The sequence below is a fragment of the Oncorhynchus clarkii genome, chromosome 9 (assembly GCF_045791955.1).
Source record: "Oncorhynchus clarkii lewisi isolate Uvic-CL-2024 chromosome 9, UVic_Ocla_1.0, whole genome shotgun sequence".
Taxonomy (NCBI): domain Eukaryota; kingdom Metazoa; phylum Chordata; class Actinopteri; order Salmoniformes; family Salmonidae; genus Oncorhynchus; species Oncorhynchus clarkii.
Window position 1 is genome coordinate 54,547,554 of NC_092155.1, and position 25,200 is coordinate 54,572,753.

General features: G+C 41.5%; 1 protein-coding gene across 1 annotated transcript in view; it reads left to right on the top strand.

Annotated features, from left to right (window-relative positions):
- Nucleotides 1-8,057, top strand: part of LOC139416576 (ephrin type-A receptor 2-like) — a 38,936-nt gene extending 30,879 nt beyond the window's left edge. Inside the window, exons 11-17 of the mRNA XM_071165401.1 lie at nucleotides 519-704; nucleotides 867-928; nucleotides 1,067-1,276; nucleotides 1,468-1,617; nucleotides 2,707-2,900; nucleotides 3,362-3,517; nucleotides 4,936-8,057. Coding sequence (XP_071021502.1) covers nucleotides 519-704; nucleotides 867-928; nucleotides 1,067-1,276; nucleotides 1,468-1,617; nucleotides 2,707-2,900; nucleotides 3,362-3,517; nucleotides 4,936-5,044 — 1,067 coding nt within the window. The 3' untranslated portion in view covers nucleotides 5,045-8,057. The remainder of the gene's footprint in view (nucleotides 1-518; nucleotides 705-866; nucleotides 929-1,066; nucleotides 1,277-1,467; nucleotides 1,618-2,706; nucleotides 2,901-3,361; nucleotides 3,518-4,935) is intronic.
- The last annotated feature ends 17,143 nt before the right edge of the window (nucleotides 8,058-25,200 follow it).

Consider the following 25,200-nt stretch of genomic DNA (forward strand, 5'->3'; position numbering starts at 1 on the left):
AATCAATGTTCGTTGAGACTCCTGTTTTAGTAGTGTCTGTTCTGCATGCAATTTGAGGAGTTGAGACTTAAAAGGGTATTGTTGGAAAGGTTAACTTCTCTATTACAGTAAAATAATGTGTCCGTGTGTTTGTGTCCATATGATTGATTCAGTTGGACCAAACCTTAAATGCAAATAGTGAGTTGAAACCGCTTGTCAGAGAGGATGAAGTGATCTCTCATCTTTGTTGTTGTGAGTGGCAGGGCTTGTGTGCGTGTGTGTGTGTGTGCGCGTGTGTGTGTGTGAGAGAGAATGGGAAGGTGCACAGAAAGAGCAAAGGAGACGAGACCAAAAAGACATGAGAACAAGTGAACATAAATGCAAAAAAAAAAAGGGATTCTGCACAAAAACATTTGAACTAATTTAATTTTGATATCGCCCAGCCCTAACTACAAGCCACAACCATATAAAGGATAGGGCTTGAAATATTGCTCAATCTTGTCTTTGGGTTTTAAAACTGTTTTCTTCTGCGCCTTTAGGGGAATTTGGAGAGGTGTTTCGCGGTATTCTGAAAGCGCCAGGGCGGAAGGAAGTGGCGGTGGCCATTAAGACGCTGAAGCCGGGATACTCGGAGAAGCAGAGGCAGGACTTCCTTTCAGAGGCAAGCATCATGGGACAGTTCTCCCACCAGAACATTATTCGCCTGGAGGGAGTCGTCACCAAATGTAAGAAGGCTCTGTTAGTCTACTGGGCGCTACCTGTACCTAGAACAGTATGCTCCTGTCAAACATTCACTTACCCGGTCTATATATCAATTCCATCTGTATACATTTCCTGCCTGTTTTGGGCAGTAGTTAACATTTATTTATTCCCTTTTTTGATTCCAGTCAAACATGCCATGATTGTGACTGAGTATATGGAGAACGGAGCACTGGACAAGTACCTAAAGGTGAGTACAGTATGTACTCAAGTATGCAAGTTACCTATATAAGTGAAGGATAATGCGTTGCCACTGAGTAACCACAGAAACTTCACATGATGTCTCTCTAACAGAATGTGTGTGCAACCATATGTGTTTCCTCCTCAGGATCACGATGACGAGTTGCCCTCCTTCCAGCTGGTGGGCATGATGCGTGGCATCGCCGTAGGCATGAAGTATCTTTCCGACATGAGCTACGTTCATCGGGATCTGGCTGCCCGCAACATCCTGGTCAACAATAACCTGGAGTGTAAGGTGTCTGACTTCGGCCTGTCCCGAGTGCTGGAGGACGACCCTGAGGGCACCTACACCACCAGTGTGAGCTATCATTGGACGTTAGAATGGTTGGCTTTAGTTAGCCCTTGCTTATGCATTTGCCTTGTAAACACTGTATTTCAGTGTAAACTGCTCACAGAGGACTTTCATTTAATAAAATGTAATTGAATTGAGCAAAACTGTATTTTTTGGGCTTTGACCTGAGTGTTGTCCACTTCTTTCCCCTCCAACAGGGTGGTAAGATCCCCATCCGCTGGACAGCCCCAGAGGCCATTGCCTACAGGAAGTTCACCTCGGCCAGCGACGTGTGGAGCTTCGGCATTGTCATGTGGGAGGTCATGGCCTTTGGCGAGCGGCCCTACTGGGACATGAGCAACTGCGAGGTATGCTACAATTCTAATGCTAACCAGGAGTTGGAACCAGTTCAGGGAACAGAACCGAAAACCGTAAAATAACAAACATTTTCAAGGAACGGAAACAAATGTGATCCATACTGTTCCGGTACAGAACAGTTCTTTTTAAAGCATGGGAACCGGTTAATAACGTTCTTTAACGTTCCAGGCATTTTGCTCTAGTCCCACAAAAAATGCAACAAAGTGCCTATGCAAAGCCCTCACTCTGTCACTCAGAAACTTATTCCAGGATCTGCCTGCAAGCTGAAAATCCTTGTGCGTGTTTAGGCTACCTGCCCTCCAACGTCTGAAGCATAGGCTACTGTACTGACGTTACCATAGGCTACTGTACTGACATTACCATAGGCTACTGTACTGACATTACCATAGGCTACTGTACTGACATTACCATAGGCTACTGTACTGACATTACAAGTGTGATTCAGAAGATGGGAGAGAGATTTAACTTTTTCAATATACAAGAAGTGCAAAAGGGTAAGATGTGTTTTTAGTTCTGGTGCCGCTCTGCACACACAGCTAGCTAGCTAGCTAGCTCAAGCTTGTTAGCTAGCTAGCTCAAAGGACATTCAACATTCCTCCATAGAAGCCGCTCCTCCTAGGTATAATTCTGTGTACCTAATTCAGATAATGCGTGTCATAACAAGATGCCCAGTGCTTCAAGCCTCCTCAACTCTCTCTTGCTCTCATCCCACCCGCAAAATTTCTGTCGCATCCTGCGCCATAGGCTACACTGTCGATCAAACATGTAAACAACTAGCTTGCCTGCTTTATCTGCACTGATTGGTGAAGTAATTTAATGTGCTAGATATTTAAAAAAAAAACTGATTTCACAGGTTAAAAAAGAACAAAGAAATTATATAAACCAGTATTTTGGGGGGGGGGGGTTCGAACTGAGTCAGAACATTTATTTTGCTGGTTGGAAGAGTTGGGGGGGGGGAAATGTGGTTCTGTTCAGAACGAATGATTGTAAAATAATTTTGGTGCTAATTACCATAACATCTCATTGAGCCTCGTTTCAAGTCTGAGATCTCAAAGTGACCTCTAGCCTCTGATTGTCAGGTAATGAAGGCCATCAACGAGGCGTTCAGGCTGCCGGCGCCCATGGACTGCCCATCAACCGTCTACCAGCTCATGTTGCAGTGCTGGTTGCAGGAACGCTCCAAGAGGCCCCGTTTCCCGGACATTGTCAGCCTGCTGGACAAGCTGCTCAGGAGCCCTGAGTCCCTGAAGGCAATCGCAGATTTCGACCCCCGGTAAGAGTTCTTTAATCTCTAGAAGGGAATTAAACGGCAAAACAGAGTGGAGTGTAAAAAAAATGCAGATTTTGTTAAATTCTTGGTAGGATAGTGTGGCAGCATAATGTGTGTCTGAACATGTTTTAAACACATTTACATGTTGGTCATTTAGCGAAATATAAGAGCAATTAGGGTTAAATGCCGTGCTTAAGGGCACGTCAACATATTTTTCACCTCAGGGTTTCGAACCAGCGATCTTTCGGTTACTGGCCCAACGCTCTTAACTGCTAGGCTACCTGCCGCCCCACAAAAAAACAAAGAGCTGTCAGGTTCCTTCCTTAATCATATTCTCCATAGCTGCACCAAATGCTTTTTATTTCACCGTTTCCTCGCAGGGTTATTACAGCCTTTTCCTTGTCTTCACTGTCGGCCGGCTATTGATGATTATTCCTTGCTCTTCTCTACTTTCCCTACTCCAGCGTATCCATCCGCCTGCCCAGCACCAGTGGTTCGGATGGCTCACCCTTCAGGTCAGTGTCCGAGTGGCTGGAGTCCATCAAGATGAGCCAGTACAGTGAGAACTTCACCTGTGCCGGAGTGTTCACCATGGACCAGGTGCTGCAGATGAAGAACGAGTGAGTAGTGTTTTTTTAAGCGTTTATTTTGGGGGGACATTGTCTGTTGCTAGATGAGATGTTCACCATAAAAAATATCTAATCTGAGAAACTATTGATTGCAAATAATCTAAGATTGGTTGAGAATGTTGGAATAGAATAGCACAAATATATGTATAGAGTATCTGCACAATGGAGAACAACTGGTTCCCAAGCTGGGCCCTTTCTTAGTTTTCCAAAACATGTTATGGATATGACTTCTGCAGAGTATTTTGGCTTTTTGTTCTTGAAAAAGTTGCTTTCAAAGCCAGAGAACAGTTTACGCACAATATAAGCTCTGGCATTTTTACAACTCGAGAAAACAAGTGAGATGGAAGAAATTATGGAGCGAAAGAAAGACAGGGCTCATTTGTGGTGGCCTGGTGGTGGCTTGTGGTTTGCCCCCTCTCTTCCTCCCTCTGTCCTTTTTACAATTCTTTCCCTCCTTTGCCCACACCAGCAGCCCAGGGCAGCACTTCTGCAGCAGATCGTGGCTGTGTAGGGCAAAGGCCAATGTGACTTATGCATCATAAAAGGAAAGGAGAAGGAGAAGAAGAGAGAACAGCCACTAGAGTAGAAGGGGCAATGTGGAGATAAGGGAAATTAAGGCACATGTAGTGTAGAACAGTTGTGGATGAGGAGAGGACTTTAGGGCAACACACACCCCAAAAAGATATTCAGACAAAAGCACTGTCCCAAAATATCATATCAGCCTTTCAATAATTACAGTATCTGGGAGTTAGTTAGTCTTCAGACAAAACACATGAAAATGAGCGCTGTGTGGAAACAGGGGAAACGTCTTTGAAGTGTGTGTCATATATTCCCTGGTGAGATTTTCAGTCCCATGCTCGATCTCTTGTCATCTGGTTGCACTCGACCTAGCCAGGAACTATTTACGACACTCCCTCTGCTCGCCAGAGAAGTGATTGATGGGCGAGATGGGAAATCCTCATTAACTAATTAAAAATGTAATTAAACCTGGTAATGAGTGACTTAGATGTGGGACACCTTTGCCAGATTCTGGCACGTGTGGACATGTGAGGGGTTTGCCCTTTCTTGAAAATGTGAAATTGTCCTTCCATCCTCCCAGCTAGTCTCTAGGGGTTATTCTCAATAGGTTGCTATCTTTGCTTTGCTAGTGCCTAGTGTCTGCAGGTTTTAGTTTTTTCCTTTTTCCTTTCAATTAATACCTAGGCAACCAAGTGAGGGGAGTTTCTTACTAATTAATGACCTTAATTCATCAATCAAGTACAAGGGTGTAGCAAAAACCCACAGACACTTGGCCCTCCGCGGAATGAGTTTCACACGTGACATGAAAGGAATCTGAACCAAGTCAAGACGTGAATTCCCCCGTTGCTATCCAATGACTCTCTCAATCTCTCTCGTCTTCTTTTTCAAAGGGATATCAAGAACATTGGCGTAAGACTGCCTGGCCACCTGAAGAGAATTGCATATAGCATCCTGGGCTTGAAAGACCAGACCAGCACCCTGAGTGTATTTGCAGTGTGACTCAATACTAGTGGTACAGGAATTTGAATCGGCACTAAAGCGGGCAACACTCTGACTGAATATTGAACTCTGTGTTGGACTGGACTGGAGCGGAGCTGCGGGAACGGCTTTGGACAGGCAGAACCAAACTGAACACGTCGTAGGAACATGGTCCAGCCAAAAGAGACTGACATATTGTACATTCTTGGAGATTTGTAACAGACTTGTTAAGTGATTGCTAATATTTTTGAATTTATACAGCAATAGATGTATTAATTAGACTGTGTATATTATACTGTATATATTTTTTATTATCCATCTGTATTTGTACAGATACAGTTCATTGCTCAATCTTTGTTTTATATATTTTTGGGATGCATGCTTCCATCTCTAGCACCAAATATTGAGAAGAGAAAATGAAAAAAGTGACACAACCACTTATACGTAGTTCAACTAATATGATTCTTTGTGTGACGTGGACTGCTGTGCCCTTTTCGGAATGAGTCTGGTGTTGCCGATGCCATTGCAATTCACTGAGTGAAATGCATTCTGGTCGGCGTAATCTCTTGCTAAACTAATGAAAATGGACTCGAAGCAGAGAGTGGACCTGAAAGGGGCTGGCCATAGGTTAACATGGGGCACTGGAATATGCCAGTCTTGAGGTTATTGTCTTAAAGTCCAGGTTGGGCTGTTGTTGGCTACTGTTATGCCTTATGTGGGCTTAATTCAGATGTTAAGCTATCATATGAATTTGAGTTTATATAAAAACAGTGTGAAAAGATATGAGGTACTCATCATGTTCAGTTTAACATGCTGTAAAGGCTTGTATTAATTGATTGCAACAAAGAACATCACTTACAGCGCCTTCGGAAAGTATTCAGACCCCTTGACCTTTTCCACATTTTGTTACTTTACAGCCTTATTTTAAAATTGATCAAATATAATTTTTCCTCAACAATCTACACACACTACCCCATAATGACAAAACGAAAACCCTTTGGAAACAGGATGCACCGGAGTTCAATTTCGAGTCTCATAAGACCCTGCCTTTCTAAGGTCTTTGAAAGCCAAGTTAACAGATTACCGACCATTTCGAATCTCACCGTACTTTCTCCGCTATGCAATCTGGTTTCAGAGCTGGTCATGGGTGCACCTCAGTCACGCTCAAGGTCCTAAATTATATCATAACCGCCATCGATAAGAGACATTACTGTGCAGCCGTATTCATCGACCTGGCCAAGGTTTCTCAAATGACTGCCTCGCTTGGTTCACCAACTACTTCTCCAATAGAGTTCAGTATGTCAAATCGGAGGGCCTGTTGTCCGGACCTCTGGCAATCTCTATGGGAGTGCCACAGGGTTCAATTCTCGGGCCGACTCTCTTCTCTGTATACATCAATGATGTCGCTCTCGCTGCTGGTGATTCTTTGATCCACCTCTACGCAGACGGCACGATTCTGTATACCTCTGGCCCTTTTTTGGACACTGCGTTAACTAACCTCCAGATGAGCTTCAATGCCATTCAAATCTCCTTCGGCGGCCTCCAACTGCTCTTAAATGCTAGTAAAACTAAATACATGCTCTTCAACCGTTCGCTGCCCGCACCTGCCCGCCCAGCATCACTACTCTGGACGGTTCTGAATTAGAATATGTGGACAACTACAAATACCTAGGTGTCTGGTTAGTTTGTAAACTCTCCTTCCAGACTCACATTAAATATTTCCAATCCAAAATTAAATCTAGAATCGGCTTCCTATTTTGCAACAAAGCATCCTTCACTCATGCTGCCAAACATACCCTCGTAAAACTGACCATTCTACCAATCCTCGACTTCGACGATGTCATTTACAAAATAGTCTCCAATACTCTACTCAACATATTAGATACAGTCTATCACAGTGCCATCCGTTTTGTCACCAAAGCCCCATATACTACCCACCACTGTGACCTGTATGCTCTCGTTGGCTGGCCCTCGCTTTATACTCGTTGCCAAACCCACTGGCTCCAGGTCATCAACAAGTCTCTGCTAGGTAAAGCCCCGCATTATCTCCGCTCACTGGTCACCATAGCAGCACCCACTCTTAGCACGCGCTCCAGCAGGTATATCTCACTGGTCACCCAGTGAGTACAGAGATTTTTGATGAAAACCTGCTCCAGAGCACTCAGGACCTCAGACTGGGGTGAAGGTTCACCTTCCAGCAGGACAACAACCCTAAGCACACTGCCAAGTCAACGCAGGAGTGGCTTCGGGGCAAGTCTCTGAATGTCTTTGAGTGGCCCAGCCAGAGCTAGAACTTGAAACCGATCAAAACATCTCTGGAGAGACCTGAAAATAGCTGTGCAGCATCGCTCCCCATCCAACCTGACAGATCTTGAGAGGATCTGCAGAGAGGAATGAGAGAAACTCTCCAAATACAGGTGTGCCAAGCTTGTAGAGTCAAACCTAAGAAGACTCGAAGCTGTATTCGCTGCCAAAGGTGCTTCAACAAAATAAATGTGGTATTTAATTTTTTTTTTTTATACATTTGAAATAAATTATATTTGCTTTGTCATTATGGGGTACTGTGCTTAGATTAATGATGAAAAAAACGATTTAATCAATAATAGAAAAGGTTTGTTATGTAACAAAAAGGGGAAAAAGTCAAGGGGTTTGAATACTGTCCGAATGCACTGTATATTGTAGCACTTAAATGAGTAACAATTGGGTTAAGTTGTCTCATCTAAAAGATCTAACTTGCCATTTTTATTGTCTTTATGCCATAGGAAGATCACATTTGAAATAAAATGATGCAGAAAGAATTATATTAATAATGATGAATTTAATTTGGAAAGGTATTGTCGAGCTTCAAGTCAGGAATACATTGAGTGTGTGCCTTTTTTTCAAAGTTAGTTGAAAATACAAATGCCTAAAAAAGTAACATTTTGGAGGGTTAGAAATGCTTTTTGAGATTTCAGACAGTGCAATGTGTAGTTTGATATGCAATTTCAAAGTGACAGTAAAGTAGTATTTAAAATAAAATAAAAATTCATCAGAACTTGAAAACTATTCTTATTCCGATTGCATTATCCAGATTTCTTATATGGTGTTCAGTAACACATTTTTGAGGGATGAAACTATTTGCTTTGACAATGCAGATATACTAGTAAGCTTGGTGTATTATTTTTCCTCTGATTGCATTCCATTGATAGTGGCTGTTTCTGGTAATGCCAAGAAAGTATACATTTCCTTCTGTCTTTATTGACCAGCTCATGCATATCCACATTTTGTCCCCCAGATCTGCTTGCGCTCTTGTCAACTCACATCAAACAATGACATCAATGGAGTTGGCAAGAGCACAAACAGGTCTGGGACTAGTCTATATCCAAAATACAGTGTTCATAATGTACCCCAATGCTCTTAAAAGAAGACTGAAAATCAGTTTACTCTCTCTTCACGACTTGAATTTTTTTATGTTACATTTTGGACTGTCTAATTTCATGAAAATATGATGGTCCTTGTTTCATGTTTTGTGAACGTTATTATATTACTAAATTTCCATTTGTAAAAGGGATTTTTTTCCTGGTTTATTGACTTACATTTTTGTCTTTTGTATAATTTGCCTTTTTAAAGCCCCAATACAGCTGTTTTATCTCAATATCAAATCATTAACTGTGGTTTTCAATTAAATGTTTTGGGGGTTTTTTTTAAAGAAGAAAAAAATGTATTCTTAACAAAGAGCAATATCTCAACCAAGAAGTTTGATAAGAATGTCTGGGAGTGGTGAGGGGAAAACTAGCTGTTAATGGCAGAGAGATTTGGAATTCTTATTGGTCTATTAACTAGTTAACTGCCTTGTGATGTCACCAGGCAGGCCATAACTCCATCCCACCAAAAGAGGCAAACATTTCAGGCTGTCTTTTCAAACAGCTCTTACACTAAATGGGCATTATCATTTTCAATGTCATAGTATTATTCCAACCACATAGTGTGGAAATTTACACTGAGGATACCAAACATTAGGAACACCCTCCTAATATTGAGTTGAACCCCCCTTTTCACTTCAGAACAGCCTCAATTTGTCGGAGCATGGACTCTACAAGGTGTTGAAAGCGTTCCACAGGTTTGATGGCCCATGTTGACTCCAATGCTTCCCACAGTTGTGTCAAGTTGGCTGGATGTCCTTTGGGTGGTGGACCATTCTTGATACACAGGAAACTATTGAGTGTGAAAAACCCAGCGTTGTTGCCATTTTGACAAACCGGTGCACCTGGCACCTACTACCATACCCCGTTCAAAGCCACTTAAATATTTTGTCTTGCCCATGCACCTTCTGAATGGCACACTGACACAATCCATGTCTCAAGGCTTAAAAATTCTTCTTTACCTGTCTCGTCCCCTTTATCTAGATTTAACAAGTGACATCAATGAGGGATCATTGTTCACCTGGTCAGTCTATGACATGGAAGGAGCAGGTGCTCTTAATGTTTCCTTCGTGTATATATATATATATATATATTTTTTTTTTAAAGCAGTTTCTTGATTAAAAAGTAAACTCCATTTTACTTTATTTAAGTCTATTTTTGTACTTTTATTTATTGTAATTTTTACACTGAGCTGGGATTTATTTGTAATTGAAGGTTGTTTTTCAGTCTTAATAAACTATTGCCTTTCATTCATATTTGGTACTTATTAGGATACCCATTAGCTGCTGCAAAAGCATCGACTACTCTTCCTTTGGTCCACATGAAGCATGACATAATACATAGTACAGAACATTACTAGTCGAGGACTGAAATACATTCATTTAAAATGTCACACAGCCTACGTATCAATACATACAGTGCATTCGGAAAGTATTCAGACTCCTTCACATTTTCCACATTTTGTTACATTACAGCCTTATTCTAAAATATTTTTTTTCCCTCATAAATCTACACACAATATCCCATAATGACAAAGCAAAAACAGGTTTTTAGAAATCTTTGCAAATGCATAAAAAATAAACTGATATCACATTTACTTAAGTATTTAGACCCTTTACTTAGTCTTTTGTTGAAGCACCTTTGGCAGCCTCGAGTCTTCTTGGGTATGACGCTACAAGCTTGGTACTCATGTATTTGGGGAGTTTCTCATTATTTTCTGCAGATCCTTTCAAGCTCTGTCAGGTTGAATGGGAAGCATCGCTGCACAGCTATTTTCAGGTCTCTCCAGAGATGTTCGATCGGGTTCAAGTCTAGGCTCTGGCTGGGCCACTCAAGGACATTGAGACCTAAGCCATTCCCTCGTTGTCTTGGCTGTTTGCTTAAGGTCGTCCTGTTGGAAGGTAAACTTTCGCCCCAGTTAGAGGTCCTGAGCGCTCTAGAGCAGGTTTTCATAAAGGATCTCTCCATCTGTACTTTGCTTTGCTCATCTTTCCCTCGATCCTGACTAGTGTCTCAGTCCCTGCCGCTGGAAAACATCATCCCAGCATGATGCTGCCACCATGCTTTACCGAAGGGATGGTATTGGCCAGGTAATGAGCGGTGCCTGGTTTCCTCCAGACATGACACTTGGGTTTCAGGCCAAAGTGTTCAATATTGGTTTCATCAGACCAGAGAATTTTATTTCTCATAGTTCTGAGAGTCCTTTAGGTGCTTTTTGGAAAACTCCAAGCGGGCTGTCATGTGATTTTATTTTACTGAGGAGTGGCTTCCGTCTGGCCAATCTACCATAAAAGGCCTGATTGGTGGAGTGCTGCAGAGATGGTTGTCCTTTTGTTAGGTTATTCCATGTATATGACATTCTCCCAATCTTCTTCTGGGTCATCCAAATGCTCTCTAGCAAACTTCAGACGGGCCTGGACATGTACTGTCTTAAGCAGGGGGACACGTCTGGCACTGCAGGATTTGAGTCCCTGGCGGTGTAGTGTGTTACTGATGGTAGGCTTTGTTACTTTGGTCCCAGCTCTCTGCAGGTCATTCACTAGGTCCACCCGTGTGGTTCTGGGATTTTTGTGATCATTTTGACCCCACGGGATGAGATCTTGCACAGAGCCCCAGATCGTGGGAGATTATCAGTGGTCTTGTATGCCTTCCATTTCCTAATAATTGCTCCCACAGTTGATTTCTTCAAACCAAGCTACTTACCTATTGCAGATTCACTCTTCCCAGCCTGGTGCAGGTCTACAATTTTGTTTCTGGTGTCCTTTGACAGCTCTTTGGTCTTGGCCATAGTGGAGTTTGGAGTGTGACTGTTTGAGGTTGTGGATAGGTGTCTTTTATACTGATAACAAGTTCAAACAGGTGCCATTAATACAGGTAACGAGTGGAGGACAGAGGAGCTTCTTAAAGAAGAAGTTACAGGTCTGTGAGAGCCAGAAATCTTGCTTGTTTGTAGGTGACCAAATACTTATTTTCCACCATAATTTGCAAATAAATTCATTAAAAATCCTACAATATGATTTTCTGGATTTTTTATAGTTGAAGTGTACCTATGATGAAAATTACAGGCCTCTCTCATCTTTTTAAGTGGGAGAACTTGCACAATTGGTGGCTGACTAAATACTTTTTTGCCCCACTGTGTATATATAAAAACAATTATATAAAAAGTTAGACTTTATGATTTTGTTTGTTTCAAAAGAGATGATATCTTGATCTGCAATTAATTGACTTTTCCTTTGGGAAGTCACCAACGTGTAGTATCAGAACTTCTCCCATGAATTTTAAGCTTATGTTAAACTTCATATAATAAGACCAGCCATCATCCATTTACTCAACTGGTAACACTGGCTTTTCGAGATTTAAAATCTGTAATGAGTCATGGTCAACATGCAGATGACAATGAAAACCGCTGTACAATGTATTCTAGCAAGCCCAGACCTGCCCTTTCCTTTAAATTGCACTTGGTGTTGACCAAGCCTCTCCTAATCTCATTCAGGCTGACCTTGTATTGAAAGTGACTTGGGTCTGACACCATCTATTTTAAATGTATCAGCTGGGATTGATTGATGCATGTAACAAAGCATGTAATGCATTCTGTAGATAAGACGAACATACAAGAAAGGGAATGTAAATATTTAGATAGACTTTAGTCTAGCTGGGAAAATGGGCAAACAAAGAACTAACAAGGAAATAGTACAGGTAGACAGAGAGTGGGCACAGTGATAGTAATGTAAGCATGCCTGTCCTTGACTTAGTCTCGGCCTGCAGTGTGTAATCTACAACACTTTGAGGTGAATGTGACACGGCTTTGTGTGAACAGAAAAGAAAGAAAATCTTCCACCCTTGCAGTGTGTCTCATATGAAGTGGAACCTTTTGTCTATGTTCCCAGAGGGAAAAACAAGAGCAGAACCATAACAAGCTATTTCTTTGCTAAATGTTTGTATTCATGTTTGTGTGGTAATCCATGTCAGAACATATGTAAGCCAACAGTTGTTGTATGTCTTGTCAGTTTATTTGTATGTACAGTAATTTCATTTTGCGCACCTTTTGGTGTGTGTTCGAGCTGGTGTGTGCTTATGTAACAGACGTCACACTGCTTGCTTAGTGAGTACCACTTCCAGCGCCACCGAAAAGTTAACTATTCAGCAGCGCAAGTGGTAAACCTTCAGGCTGAGAAGTGAGTTTCACACATTCCCACAGGGATGCAACTTTCACTGGGGACTGAAATTGCATTTCCCTCCCCCCCCCAGTTTTATCATTGGAATGAAATACAAAACATGGCAACAGTGTGCTTTAGGACCATGCAGCGCCTCTGAGTGGCCGCGTAGACTGTTTGGAGTGTTTATCCGACTGGATAAAAATATATATGTCCCCCCACTTCTAAAACCAAAGTTGCGCCCATGTGCTTAATTTACCCCCCAAACTTACTCCACAGCAACCTTAGCGTTGAGCACATATGCAGATCCAAGGTCCCTAGCACTATTTGTAACACTGCTTGCTTACTGAGTACCACTTCCTCCTAATTCGTCTCACACCAAGACTCAAACTCAGGACCTCTGCTTTACTAGCACACATGACCACCGTCACAAAGCATCTTACCAGTCGGTGCCACTGAATAGTTAGCAATTTGGCAGCGCAAGTGGAGACACTTCAGGCTGAGGAGTAAGTTTCACACATTCCCATGTGCTACACATGCATGCAGTTGTGCACTCACACGTCATACGTGGCTTAGCTGCAGTCCACAATAGCACATGCAGTGATTGTGTTGAAGGCTGTGAGTCAATGCCTGTGTCTGGGACACATGGTAAAAATAAAGTCTGCCCTGTGGATTCTTCTGTTTGTGGGCCGGCTGTGGCTTTTTACTCCTCCTTTTTGTGGCTTTGAAGATGTCTCTGTTCTTCTATAAAAGAGAGGGGGAAAAGAAACGATCATGCCACTGTTCACATATGACTTCTTTCGTCCATTCCTTTTTTGTTCTAGGTAGGCTTGCAAAGGGAGGGTATATTAACTTTTGAAGTTTACCAGTAAAATACCAGAATTTGTATAATTTTCAAGTCTTTTGGGGAATTTTATCACATGACATGTAGTGGCCTTTTTGGTACTGTGTCTGTCATTATCTATGGCTCTCTGTGTGGCCTTATCATATGTACAATGTATTAAATAAAATTGAACAAAGTAATAAAACATCCTGAATTTAAACCACCAACTTAGTTAATACCATTGGTGTTTAATATGAGGGTTTCAGCATGAAATATCCTTTATATTTTTTACACACTTGTATTTATTTTACTATATCAATATGTCTTTGATGTCAATGTTTTTGTGCCAAACTGGTGGCAGTTGTGAAATAAGTCAATAGTTGGAAATAGTTCATTAAAAATAATGCCATTGTTGATTATATGCTTTTTTTTCATTAATTAGGCTATTTTCTCTTGAATCATAGTCTATCCACTAGAAACTCATGGACAATATTGACACATACAAACAATTAATACTATATATGAATACATTTTTATTTCATGTTTTCAAGTAAAAATGACAAAAGTTAACAGATTGCCATAGATTAACTGATTACCAAAATGACAGAATTCTCTGTAGTTTTGCAAACCTAGTTCTGGGTAGCTCTCATTTTTATGTGTGGATTTAAAACCGGCAACACTGTGGAATTTACATTCATGCTAATTTTAGAGATGGGTTCCTGACCAAAAAACACATCCTCCAATTTGGTCTATATTGGTCTTCCTTCGTCTTTCAGTTCTCTTTTTTCCCCCTTACTCTCAGGCTTTTAAAAATGATTCTCTTCCTAAGTCGTTCCCCCATTTGCCTGCTTTCATTGCGTTGTCATCTATAAAGTCCTCTCAGATATAAAATATTGCAGTGTAATGATGTTGACAAGGTTTTATTTGGTATAATCACGAAATACTCTCACACATATTGCAGTGAAAGCATTTCAAAAGCTATTGGCTGGTTGAACCTGGGAAGGATATTGCACAAAGTCTCGGTATTAGACCCATGAGATTATCAGCTTCCGCAATAATCTAAACTACAGAATTACTTTTACCTATTTTATTGAATACTGTTTGATTACCGTTTATATAATGCCTCCAGAAAGAATTCATACCGATTGACTTATTCCAATTCCACATTGTGTTATTACAGCCTGAATTAAAAATGGATTAAAACAAAATAAATCTCACCTATCTACACACAATACCCTGTAAAGACAAAGGGAAAATATTTAAGACATTTTTGCAAATGTACAGTTGAAGTCGGAAGTTTACACACACCTTAGCAAAATACATTTAAACCCAGTTTCACAATTCCTGACATTTAATCCTAGTAAAAATTCACGGTCTTCGGTCAGTTAGGATCACCACTTTATTTGAACAATGTGAAATGTCAGAATAATAGTAGAGAGTGATTTATTTCAGCTTTTATTTCTTTCATCACATTCCCAGTGGGTCAGAAGTTTACATACACTCAATTAGTATTTGTTAGTATTGCCTTTAAATTGTAACTTGGGTCAAACGTTTCGGGTAGCCTTCTACAAACTTCCCAGAATAAGTTGTGTGAATTTTGTCCCATTCCTCAAGGCAGAGCTGGTGTAACTGAGTCAGGTTTGTAGGCCTCCTTGCTTGCACACACTTTTTCAGTTCTGCCCACAAATGTTCTATAGGATTGAGGTCAGGGCTTTGTGATGGCCACTCCAATACCTTGACTTTGTTGTCCTTAAGCCATTTTGCCACAACTGTTGAAGTATGCTTGGGGTCATTGTCCATTTGGAAGACCCATTTGCAACCAAGCTTTAACTTCCTGACTGATGTCTTGAGACGTTGCTTCAATATATCCACATCATTTTCATCCCTCCTGATGCCATCTATTTTGTGAAGTGCACCAGTCCCTCCTGCAGCAAAGCACCCCCACAACATGATGCTGCCACCCCCGTGCTTCATGGTTGGGATGGTGTTCTTCGGCTTGAAAGCCTCCCCCTTTTTCCTCCAAACATAACGATGGTCATTACGGCCAAACAGTTGTATTTTTGTTTCATCAGACCAGAGGACAATTCTCCAAAAAGTACGATCTTTGCCCCCATGTGCAGTTGCAAACTGTAGTCTGGTTTTTTTATGGCGGTTTTGGGGCAGTTTCTTCTTCCTTGCTGAGCGGCCTTTCAGGTTATGTTGATATTGGACTCGTTTTACTGTGGATATAGATACTTTTGTACCTGTTTCCTCCAGCATCTTCACAAGGTCCTTTGCTGTTGTTCTGGGATTGATTTGCACTTTTTGCACCAAAGTACGTTCATCTCGAGGAGACAGACCACGTGTCCTTCCGGAGAGGTATGACGGCTGCGTGGTGCCATGGCGTTTATACTTGCTTACTATTGTTTGTACAGATGAACGTGGTACCTTCAGACGTTTGGAAATTGCTCCCAAGGATGAACCAGACTTGTGGAGGTCTACAATTTGTTTTTGCTGATTTCTTTTGATTTTCCCATGATGTCAAGGCACTGAGTTTGAAGGTAGGCCTTGGAATACATCCACAGGTACACCTCCAATTGACTCAAATGATGTCAATTAGCCTATCAGAAGCTTCTAAAGCCATGACATAATTTTCTGATATTTTCCAAGCTGTTTAAAGGCACAGTCAACTTACTTTATGTAAACTTCTGACCCACTGGAATTGTGATTAAGTGAAATAATCTGTCTGGAAACAAATGTTGGAAAAATTACTTGTGTCATGCACAAAGTAGATGTCCTAACCGACTTGCCAAAACTATAGTTGGTTAATAAGAAATTTGTGGAGTGGTTGAAAAACGAGTTTAATGACTCCAACTTAAGTGTATGTAAACTTCCGACTTCAACTGTATATACATTAAGTATTCACACCCCTTTGCTATGACACTCCAAATTCACTGCAACTTGATTGGAGTCCACCTGTGGTCAATTCAAGTGTTTGGACTTGATTTGGAATGAAACACACCTGTCTATATAAGGTCCCACACTTGACAGTGCATGTTACAGCAGAAATTAAGGAACTGTCCGTAGATCTCCGAAATAGAATTGTGATGGTAGCATCATGCTACCGGGATGCTGTTAAGGATAGATGGAACAATGAATGGAGTCAAATACAGGCAAATACTTGATGAGAACCTGCTTCAGAGTGCAACCGACCTTAGACTGGGGGGCAAATATTTACGTTCCAACAGAACAATGCCCAAATCCAGATGTGCAAAGCTGATAAAGACATACCAAAGATGACTCAAAGCTGTAATTCCCGCCAAAAGTGCTTCTACAAAGTATTGACTCAGGAGAGAATTACTTAAGTAATTTAAATATTTCTGTACTATTTTCAATAAAATATAAAAAATGTCAAACAATGGGTGAGAATGTGTATTTATGTAATACATTTTAAATTTGGGCTGTAACACAAAGTGTAGTAAGTCAAGGGGTATGAATATTTTGTCTGTGTGGATTCTCATGGGTGCTTCTTAACAGTAAGAATTTGCTCTGCAAAAGCTTTGAGTTTAACTACACACAGTCTGGGTGGTATAGTTGTACATGTGGGCCCCAGGTTTGGTATAAATAATTCTAAATTTGGATGATGCGTTAAGCCACAATAATATTCACTCCAGTGCTGCTCCCTCCTCTGGATATACGAACCCTCAGGGTTAAACACATTTCACAGAAAACAAAACCGAGAAGCTCATCATTCAATTGCTCTTGGCCCACACAGCACGACATGTCTTTCCCAACTTTATTGTCCTTTTAGCCAATCTGCTATTCATCCACTGCTATGTTTCCTTGTGTCTACATGTTTTGTGGGCCAGTAATGGTGGTAACGTTGGTGCACAACGTGAACCCCAGCAGATAATTAGACCTTAAACCAATTAGGAGGCAGATGGAGGAGGCTTTGTATTGCCCTGAGGCCTGGCCCTGTTATCCAGCTCAGGACTAGGCCTTGGCCGAGGTGGTCTCCCCCAGCTCTGGCATCGTTTTAAGAACCAAGTGACATTACTTCATCCCAGTTGTGGATTAATACAATTTCCTGTCAGTGTAGCCTTGGAAAGACCTTGCCAACTTAGCTGCAGGCAAGGCACCATAGTCCAAAAGCCACGTTTTTAAGAACAAGGTGGCCATTTTAGGTTTGTCATCGTGACGTGTGGAGATTAAAGTGCTACCTGTGGTTTTGGAGAGAAAGGGGAGAGAACGGGATTGGGAGTGGCAGGGGAAAAAGAGTAGTGAATTCTGCAGACATTGGTTTTCAACATTTTCTGTCCATCCTACAATCCTTGAGTCAATGTTTTGGTTTCATTGTGCTGGGAACAGTAGGAGGCCTAGAACTGCAAGACACAAGGCATTGTGCATGTTTAGGCAGCATGGTTCTAAGCCATCATCGAGTCAGATGGGATAAAACTCTCCCGTAGCAATCCATGTTGGGAAATCTACAGACACCTCCCTGTGAAGTATCATATGGTTACTGTGGTGGACACGTATTTGTACACTTCGTTCTTTCAGACAAATGTTTCCCAGTAGTCATATTGTTGTGCTTGGCCTATGTAGGTGAACTCTGAAAAGAGTGCAGTTGTGATTTTAGCAAATGTTAGAAACTCAGGTCTTAATGGACAGTTTTGAATGATGGATTTTCATCATTTAGAAACCACTTATGGCACTTTTTATTACAACTAAATAGTTCATCTTTAACTCAAACATTGACTCAATTGAAATAAATTGCTTATTTACAAGAAATCCCATTTTCTCCAGAGCTTTCACTTCCAAATCTGAAAGCGGGTCAAATCCATCAATGCAATTGTTGGTCGTTATTGCTCTGCAAATTAGTCCGCAGTCTGATCAAGCAAATTCCAATGTCATTCTCCACTGATTGCTCTTGTAATCAGGTTCATAGGTTTAATTGGTCATTCGTGATCTATTTTTCTCCAAGGAAAGTAACAATGCCCTTACACAAACAATTACAAACCTTGCCAATACCTGTGAAACATTCAGAATCTATGCTCTACTGAAGTTATTATCGCCAACAAAGTCTCTAAAAACAGTACACTGTCTCATAATGGTCTCATAACATGAGTCCCTTGTTTACAGTATAATCAGAAGGCATAGAACCACCTCTTTGTGGTAGTTTTTATAGTATTGTGAAGTGTTGGAACAAGCTCCACATCAGACACCAAATGAAACAAAAAGCCTGCTATAAACATCAGTATTCTACAAAGACATTCTATTGAATCTTTCACATGGTGCTACTCTGCAGATGTCTGTTTCTGACTTTCCTGAGTTAAAACGACAGTCTCCTAGATTACTGATTTAATTTGTGTTCTTGCCGTCAAACATGTCAACATGCTGGAGACAGAGGAGAGGAAAGTGGAGAGTCAATACAAGCCTCAGTAATAACACTGACAATAGAAAGTTGTTGATTTAGACCCTGGATTTGAGAATAGCTGTTTATCTACACTCCCTAGAAAGAGGTTTACAGAAGGAGGGGGGTCAAGACAGGTTATGGGAGAGAGGGGAGGGGACATGAGGCGAGTTTAGGGCCAAGCTAGTTCACTCCAGGGAAGGCAATGATTGACACTTCTGGGAATACTCCAGAAGACACATTTTCCCAGCGTATGTTTCATGCAGAAACCTTGACATAAAGTTTGGGGGCGTGTGTACATGTGATTGTGTGTGGTTATTTCATTTTAATTATGGTAATGCTGCACTTGTATCTGAACACCAGTAGAGGTCAGCCTCCTCCTACATACTCTTCTTTCTCTTACATTCAGATCATACATGCTCCCATACTCTGATTTCAACTTAGCCATATCAATTAAATTCAAAGTGCTTTATTGGCATGGGAAACATAGATAATAAACAATCAGAAATTAACTGTAAACATTACACTCACAAGTTTCAAAACAAACATTTCAAATGTTATTATTGGCTGTGTATTGTCTTGTGACAATGTGCAAATAAACTCAGAAAAAAATAAATGTCTTCTCACTGTCAATTGCGTTTATTTTCAGCAAACTTAACATGTAAATATTTGTATGAACATAAGATTCATCAACTGTGACATAAACTGAACAAGTTCCACAGACATGTGACTAACAGAAAGAAATAGAATAATGTGTCCCTGAAGAAAGGGTGGTCCAAATCAAAAGTAACAGTCAGTATCTGGTGTGGCCACCAGGTGCATTAAGTACTGCAGTGCATCTCCTCCTCATGGACTGCACCAGATTTGCCAGTTCTTGCTGTGAGATGTTACTCCACTCTTCCACCAAGGCACCTGCAAGTTCACTGACATTTCGGGGGGAATAGCCCTAGCCCTCACCCTCCGATCCAACAGGTCCCAGATGTGCTCAATGGGATTGAGATCCGGGCTCTTCGCTGGCCATGGCAGAACACTGGCATTCATGTCTTGCAGGAAATCACGCACAGACTGAGCAGTATGGCCGGTGGCAATGTCATGCTGGAAGGTCATGTCAGGATGAGCCTGCAGGAAGGATGATGAGCCTGCATGAGGGAGGAGGATGTCTTCCCTGTAATGCACTGCGTTGAGATTGCCTGCAACGACAACAAGCTCAGTCTGATGATGCTGTGACACATCGCCCCAGACCATGATGGACCCTCCACCTCCAAATCGATCCCACTCCCGAGTACAGGCCTCGGTGTAACGCTCATTCCTTCGACGATAAATGCAAATCCGACCATCACCCCTGGTGAGACAAAACCATGACTCGTCAGTGAAGAGCACTTTTTGCCAGTCTTGTCTGATCCAGTAACGGTAGGCGAAGTTGTTGCCGGTGATGTCTTGTGAGGACCTGCCTTACAACAGGCCTACAAGCCCTCAGTCTAGCCTCTCTCAGCCTATTGCGGAGAGTCTGACCACTGATGGATTGTGCGTTCCTGGTGTAACTCGGGCAGTTGTTGTTGCCATCCTGTACCTGTCCCGCAGGTGTGATGTTCTGATATACAGATCCTGTGCAGGTGTTGTTACATGTGGTCTGTCACTGTGAGGACAATCAGCTGTCCGTCCTGTCTTCCTGTAGCGCTGTCTTAGGTGTCTCACAGTACGGACATTGCAATTTATTGCCCTGGCCACATCTGCAGTCCTCATGCCTCCTTGCAGCAAGGCACATTCACAGAGATGAGCAGGGACCCTGGGCGTCTTTCTTTTGGTGTTTTTCAGAGTCAGTAGAAAGGCCTCTTTAGTGTCCTAAGTTTTCATAAGTGTGACCTTAATTGCCTACTGTCTGTAAGCTGTTAGTGTCTTAACGACCGTTCCACAGGTGCATGTTCATTAATTGTTTATGTTTAATTGAACAAGCATGGGACACAGTGTTTAAACCCTTTACAATGAAGATCTGTGAAGTTATTTTGATTTTTACAAATTATCTTTGAAAGACAGGGTCCGGAAAAAGGGACATTTCCTTTTTTGCTGAGTTTAGTTGAAGTACAAAAGGGAAAATGAATAGACTGATAAATATAGCTTGTATTTACAATGGTGTTTGTGCTTCACTGGTTGCCATTTTCTTGTGGCAACAGGTCACAAATCTTGCTGCTGTGATGGCATAAATATGGGAGTTTATCTTAATTTGATTTGGTTTCAAATTCTTTGTGGGTCTGTATAATCTGACTGAAATATGTCTCTGTTAGGAAGTGCAGCTCAGTTTTCACCTCATTTTGTGGTCAGTGGGCAGTCTTCTCTCAGGAGCCAGGTCTGCCTACGGTGGACTCTCAATTACAAGGCTAAGCATTCCTTACTTTTAGGTCAGTCACAGTGGTCAGGTATTATGCCACTGTCTGCTCTCTGTTTAGGGCCAAATACCATTCCAGTTTGCTTTGTTTTTTGGTTAGTTCTTTCCAATGTGTCAAGTAATTTCATTTTTGTTTTCTCATGATTTGGTAGGGTCTAATTGTGTTGCTGTCCTGGGACTCTGTGGGGTCTGTTTGTGTTTGTGAAAAGAGCTCCAGGACCAACTTGCTGAAGGGACTCTTCTCTAGGTTCATTTCTCTGTAGGTGATGGCTTTGTTATGGAAGGTTTGACATTTGACTTAGAATTCTAGCAGGGTGAGGCCAGGTGCTGAAAACTGTTCTAGTGCCCTCGCCAATTCGTTGATATACTGTATATGTTGAAGAGGGTGGGGCTTAAGCGGCAGCCATGTCTCACCCCATAGCCCTGAGGAAGGAAATCAGTGTACATGAATATTATGCTGTATGTTTTTTCCCCCCAACACCTCTTTCCATCAATTTATATAGCAGATCCCAAATTGAGTCAAAAGATTTTTTGAAATCAACAAAGCATGAGAAGACTTTGCTTTTGTTTTGTTTGTCAATTAGGGTGTGCAGAGTGAATATGTGGTCTGTCTTACGGCAATTTGGTAAAAAGCCAATTTGACATTTGCCCAGGATGTTGTTTTCACTGAGGAAATGTAGAAGTGTGCTGTTTATGATAATACAGAGGATTTTTACAAAGGTTGCTATTGACACAGATCCCACGATAGTTATTGGGGTCAAATGTGTCTCCACTTCTGTTGATTTGTTCCACATATTGGGGAAGATGCCAGAGCTGAGGATGATGTTAAAGTATAGCCAATTGGAATTTGTGGTCCAAATATTTTATAATTTAATGTAAGATACTATCAACACCACAGGTACAGTGCCTTGCGAAAGTATTCGGCCCCCTTGAACTTTGCGACCTTTTGCCACATTTCAGGCTTCAAACATAAAGATATAAAACTGTATTTTTTTGTGAAGAATCAACAACAAGTGGGACACAATCATGAAGTGGAACGACATTTATTGGATATTTCAATTTTTTTTAACAAATCAAAAACTGAAGAATTGGGCGTGCAAAATTATTCAGCCCCTTTACTTTCAGTGCAGCAAACTCTCTCCAGAAGTTCAGTGAGGATCTCTGAATGATCCAATGTTGACCTAAATGACTAATGATGATAAATACAATCCACCTGTGTGTAATCAAGTCTCCGTATAAATGCACCTGCACTGTGATAGTCTCAGAGGTCCGTTAAAAGCGCAGAGAGCATAATGAAGAACAAGGAACACACCAGGCAGGTCCGAGATACTGTTGTGAAGAAGTTTAAAGCCGGATTTGGATACAAAAAGATTTCCCAAGCTTTAAACATCCCAAGGAGCACTGTGCAAGTGATAATATTGAAATGGAAGGAGTATCAGACCACTGCAAATCTACCAAGACCTGGCCGTCCCTCTAAACTTTCAGCTCATACAAGGAGAAGACTGATCAGAGATGCAGCCAAGAGGCCATGATCACTCTGGATGAACTGCAGAGATCTACAGCTGAGGTGGGAGACTCTGTCCATAGGACAACAATCAGTCGTATATTGCTCAAATCTGGCCTTTATGGAAGAGTGGCAAGAAGAAAGCCATTTCTTAAAGATATCCATAAAAAGTGTCGTTTAAAGTTTGCCACAAGCCACCTGGGAGACACACCAAACATGTGGAAGAAGGTGCTCTGGTCAGATGAAACCAAAATTGAACTTTTTGGCAACAATGCAAAACGTTATGTTTGGCGTAAAAGCAACACAGCTCATCACACTGAACACACCATCCCCACTGTCAAACATGGTGGTGGCAGCATCATGGTTTGGGCCTGCTTTTCTTAAGCAGGGACAGGGAAGATGGTTAAAATTGATGGGAAGATGGATGGAGCCAAATACAGGACCATTCTGGAAGAAAACCTGATGGAGTCTGCAAAAGACCTGAGACTGGGACGGAGATTTGTCTTCCAACAAGACAATGATCCAAAACATAAAGCAAAATCTACAATGGAATGGTTCAAAAATAAACATATCCAGGTGTTAGAATGGCCAAGTCAAAGTCCAGACCTGAATCCAATCGAGAATCTGTGGAAAGAACTGAAAACTGCTGTTCACAAATGCTCTCCATCCAACCTCACTGAGCTCGAGCTGCTTTGCAAGGAGGAATGGGAAAAAATTTCAGTCTCTCGATGTGCAAAACTGATAGAGACATACCCCAAGCGACTTACAGCTGTAATCGCAGCAAAAGGTGGCGCTACAAAGTATTAACTTAAGGGGGCTGAATAATTTTGCACGGCCAATTTTTCAGTTTTTGATTTGTTAAAAAAGTTTGAAATATCCAATAAATGTTGTTCCACTTCATGATTGTGTCCCACTTGTTGTTGATTCTTCACAAAAAAATACAGTTTTATATCTTTATGTTTGAAGCCTGAAATGTGGCAGAAGGTCGCAAAGTTCAAGGGGGCCGAATACTTTCGCAAGGCACTGTAGCTGCCTTGAATTGACAGTAGTTAGCCTACTTTGTTCTTATGTTTTCCCACAGTTATCACACATGGGGTTAAAAAATTCCTGGAACTTTCAATAAACTCTCTGGTTTTCCAGAAAACCATTTTGCTACCGTAATCACACATCACCTCCATGTGTGTGCGCACCCTATCCCATCCATCAATAAAGTAATGCTTCTTCTACTGAACTCTACAGTACTGCTACCATACCAGTATTGTACATTGTAATAGTTTTGTGAGTAGTTGATTGATAAATTATTTCCTATTTTGAGAATATAAACTGTTGTGTACATCAATGTATGGTGTTTGTCATGGCTCAGAAGATCTAGACCAGTGACAGAAAGAAAAAACAGATTAAAAAGTGCAAAGAAATGCCCATCACTACATTTCTCACTTACCCCTTTCAAACATTTACACCAGAGCTGTCCATTATTTTAGCATGTCATTATGACCATTAGAAGCACATAGTATAAAAGTTTAGGGCAGCACAAAGTAGTTGTGAGAGTAGTAAAATAAGTGTATCACTGTGTTGAGAATGAGACAGCCTATAGGGAGGAGGTCAGAGACCTCGCCCCCATTCTCATCAACGTGGCTGTAGTGGAGCAGGTTGAGAGCTTCAAGTTCCTTGGTGTCCACATCACCAACAAACTAACATGGTCCAAGCACACCAAGACAGTCATGAAGAGGGCACGACAAAACCTATTTCCCCTCAGGAGACTGAAAAGATATGGCATGGGTCCTCAGAACTTCAAAAGGTTCTACAGCTGCACCATCAACAGCATCCTGACAGGTTGCATCACTGCCAGGTATGGCAACTGCTCGGCCTCCGTCCGCTAGGCACTACAGAGGGTAGTGCGTACGGCCCAGTACATCCCTGGGATCAAGCTTCCTGCAATCCAGGGAAGGCCCTAAAAATCCAGCCACCCTAGTCATAGACTGTTCTCTCTGCTACCGCACGGCAAGCGGTACCGGAGCGCCAAGTCTAGGTCCAAGAGGCTCCTAAACAGCTTCTACCCCCAAGCCATAAGACTCTTGTACAGCTAATCAAATGGCTACCCAGACTATTTGCATTGCCCCCCATGCTACTCTCTGTTATTATCTATTCATAGCCACTTTAATAACTCTACCTACATGTACATAATTACCTCAATTACCTTGACACCAGTGCCCCCTGCACATTGGCACATTTACTCTGCACCGGTACCCCCTGTATATAGCCCCGCTATTGTTATTTACTGCTGCTCTTTAATTATTTGTTATTCTTATCTCTGACTTTTTGGGGGATTTTCTTAAAACTGAATTGTTGGTTAAGGGCTTGTAAGTAAGCATTTCACTTTAAGGTCTACACCTGTTGTATTCGGCGCATGTGACAAATAAAATTTGATTTGAACCACATTGGAAGCATCCTGAGTACGATCAGGCATAGCGCGCCATCGCGTGGTCATTTTAAACACCATTCCATACGCAGGAATAAAACTGC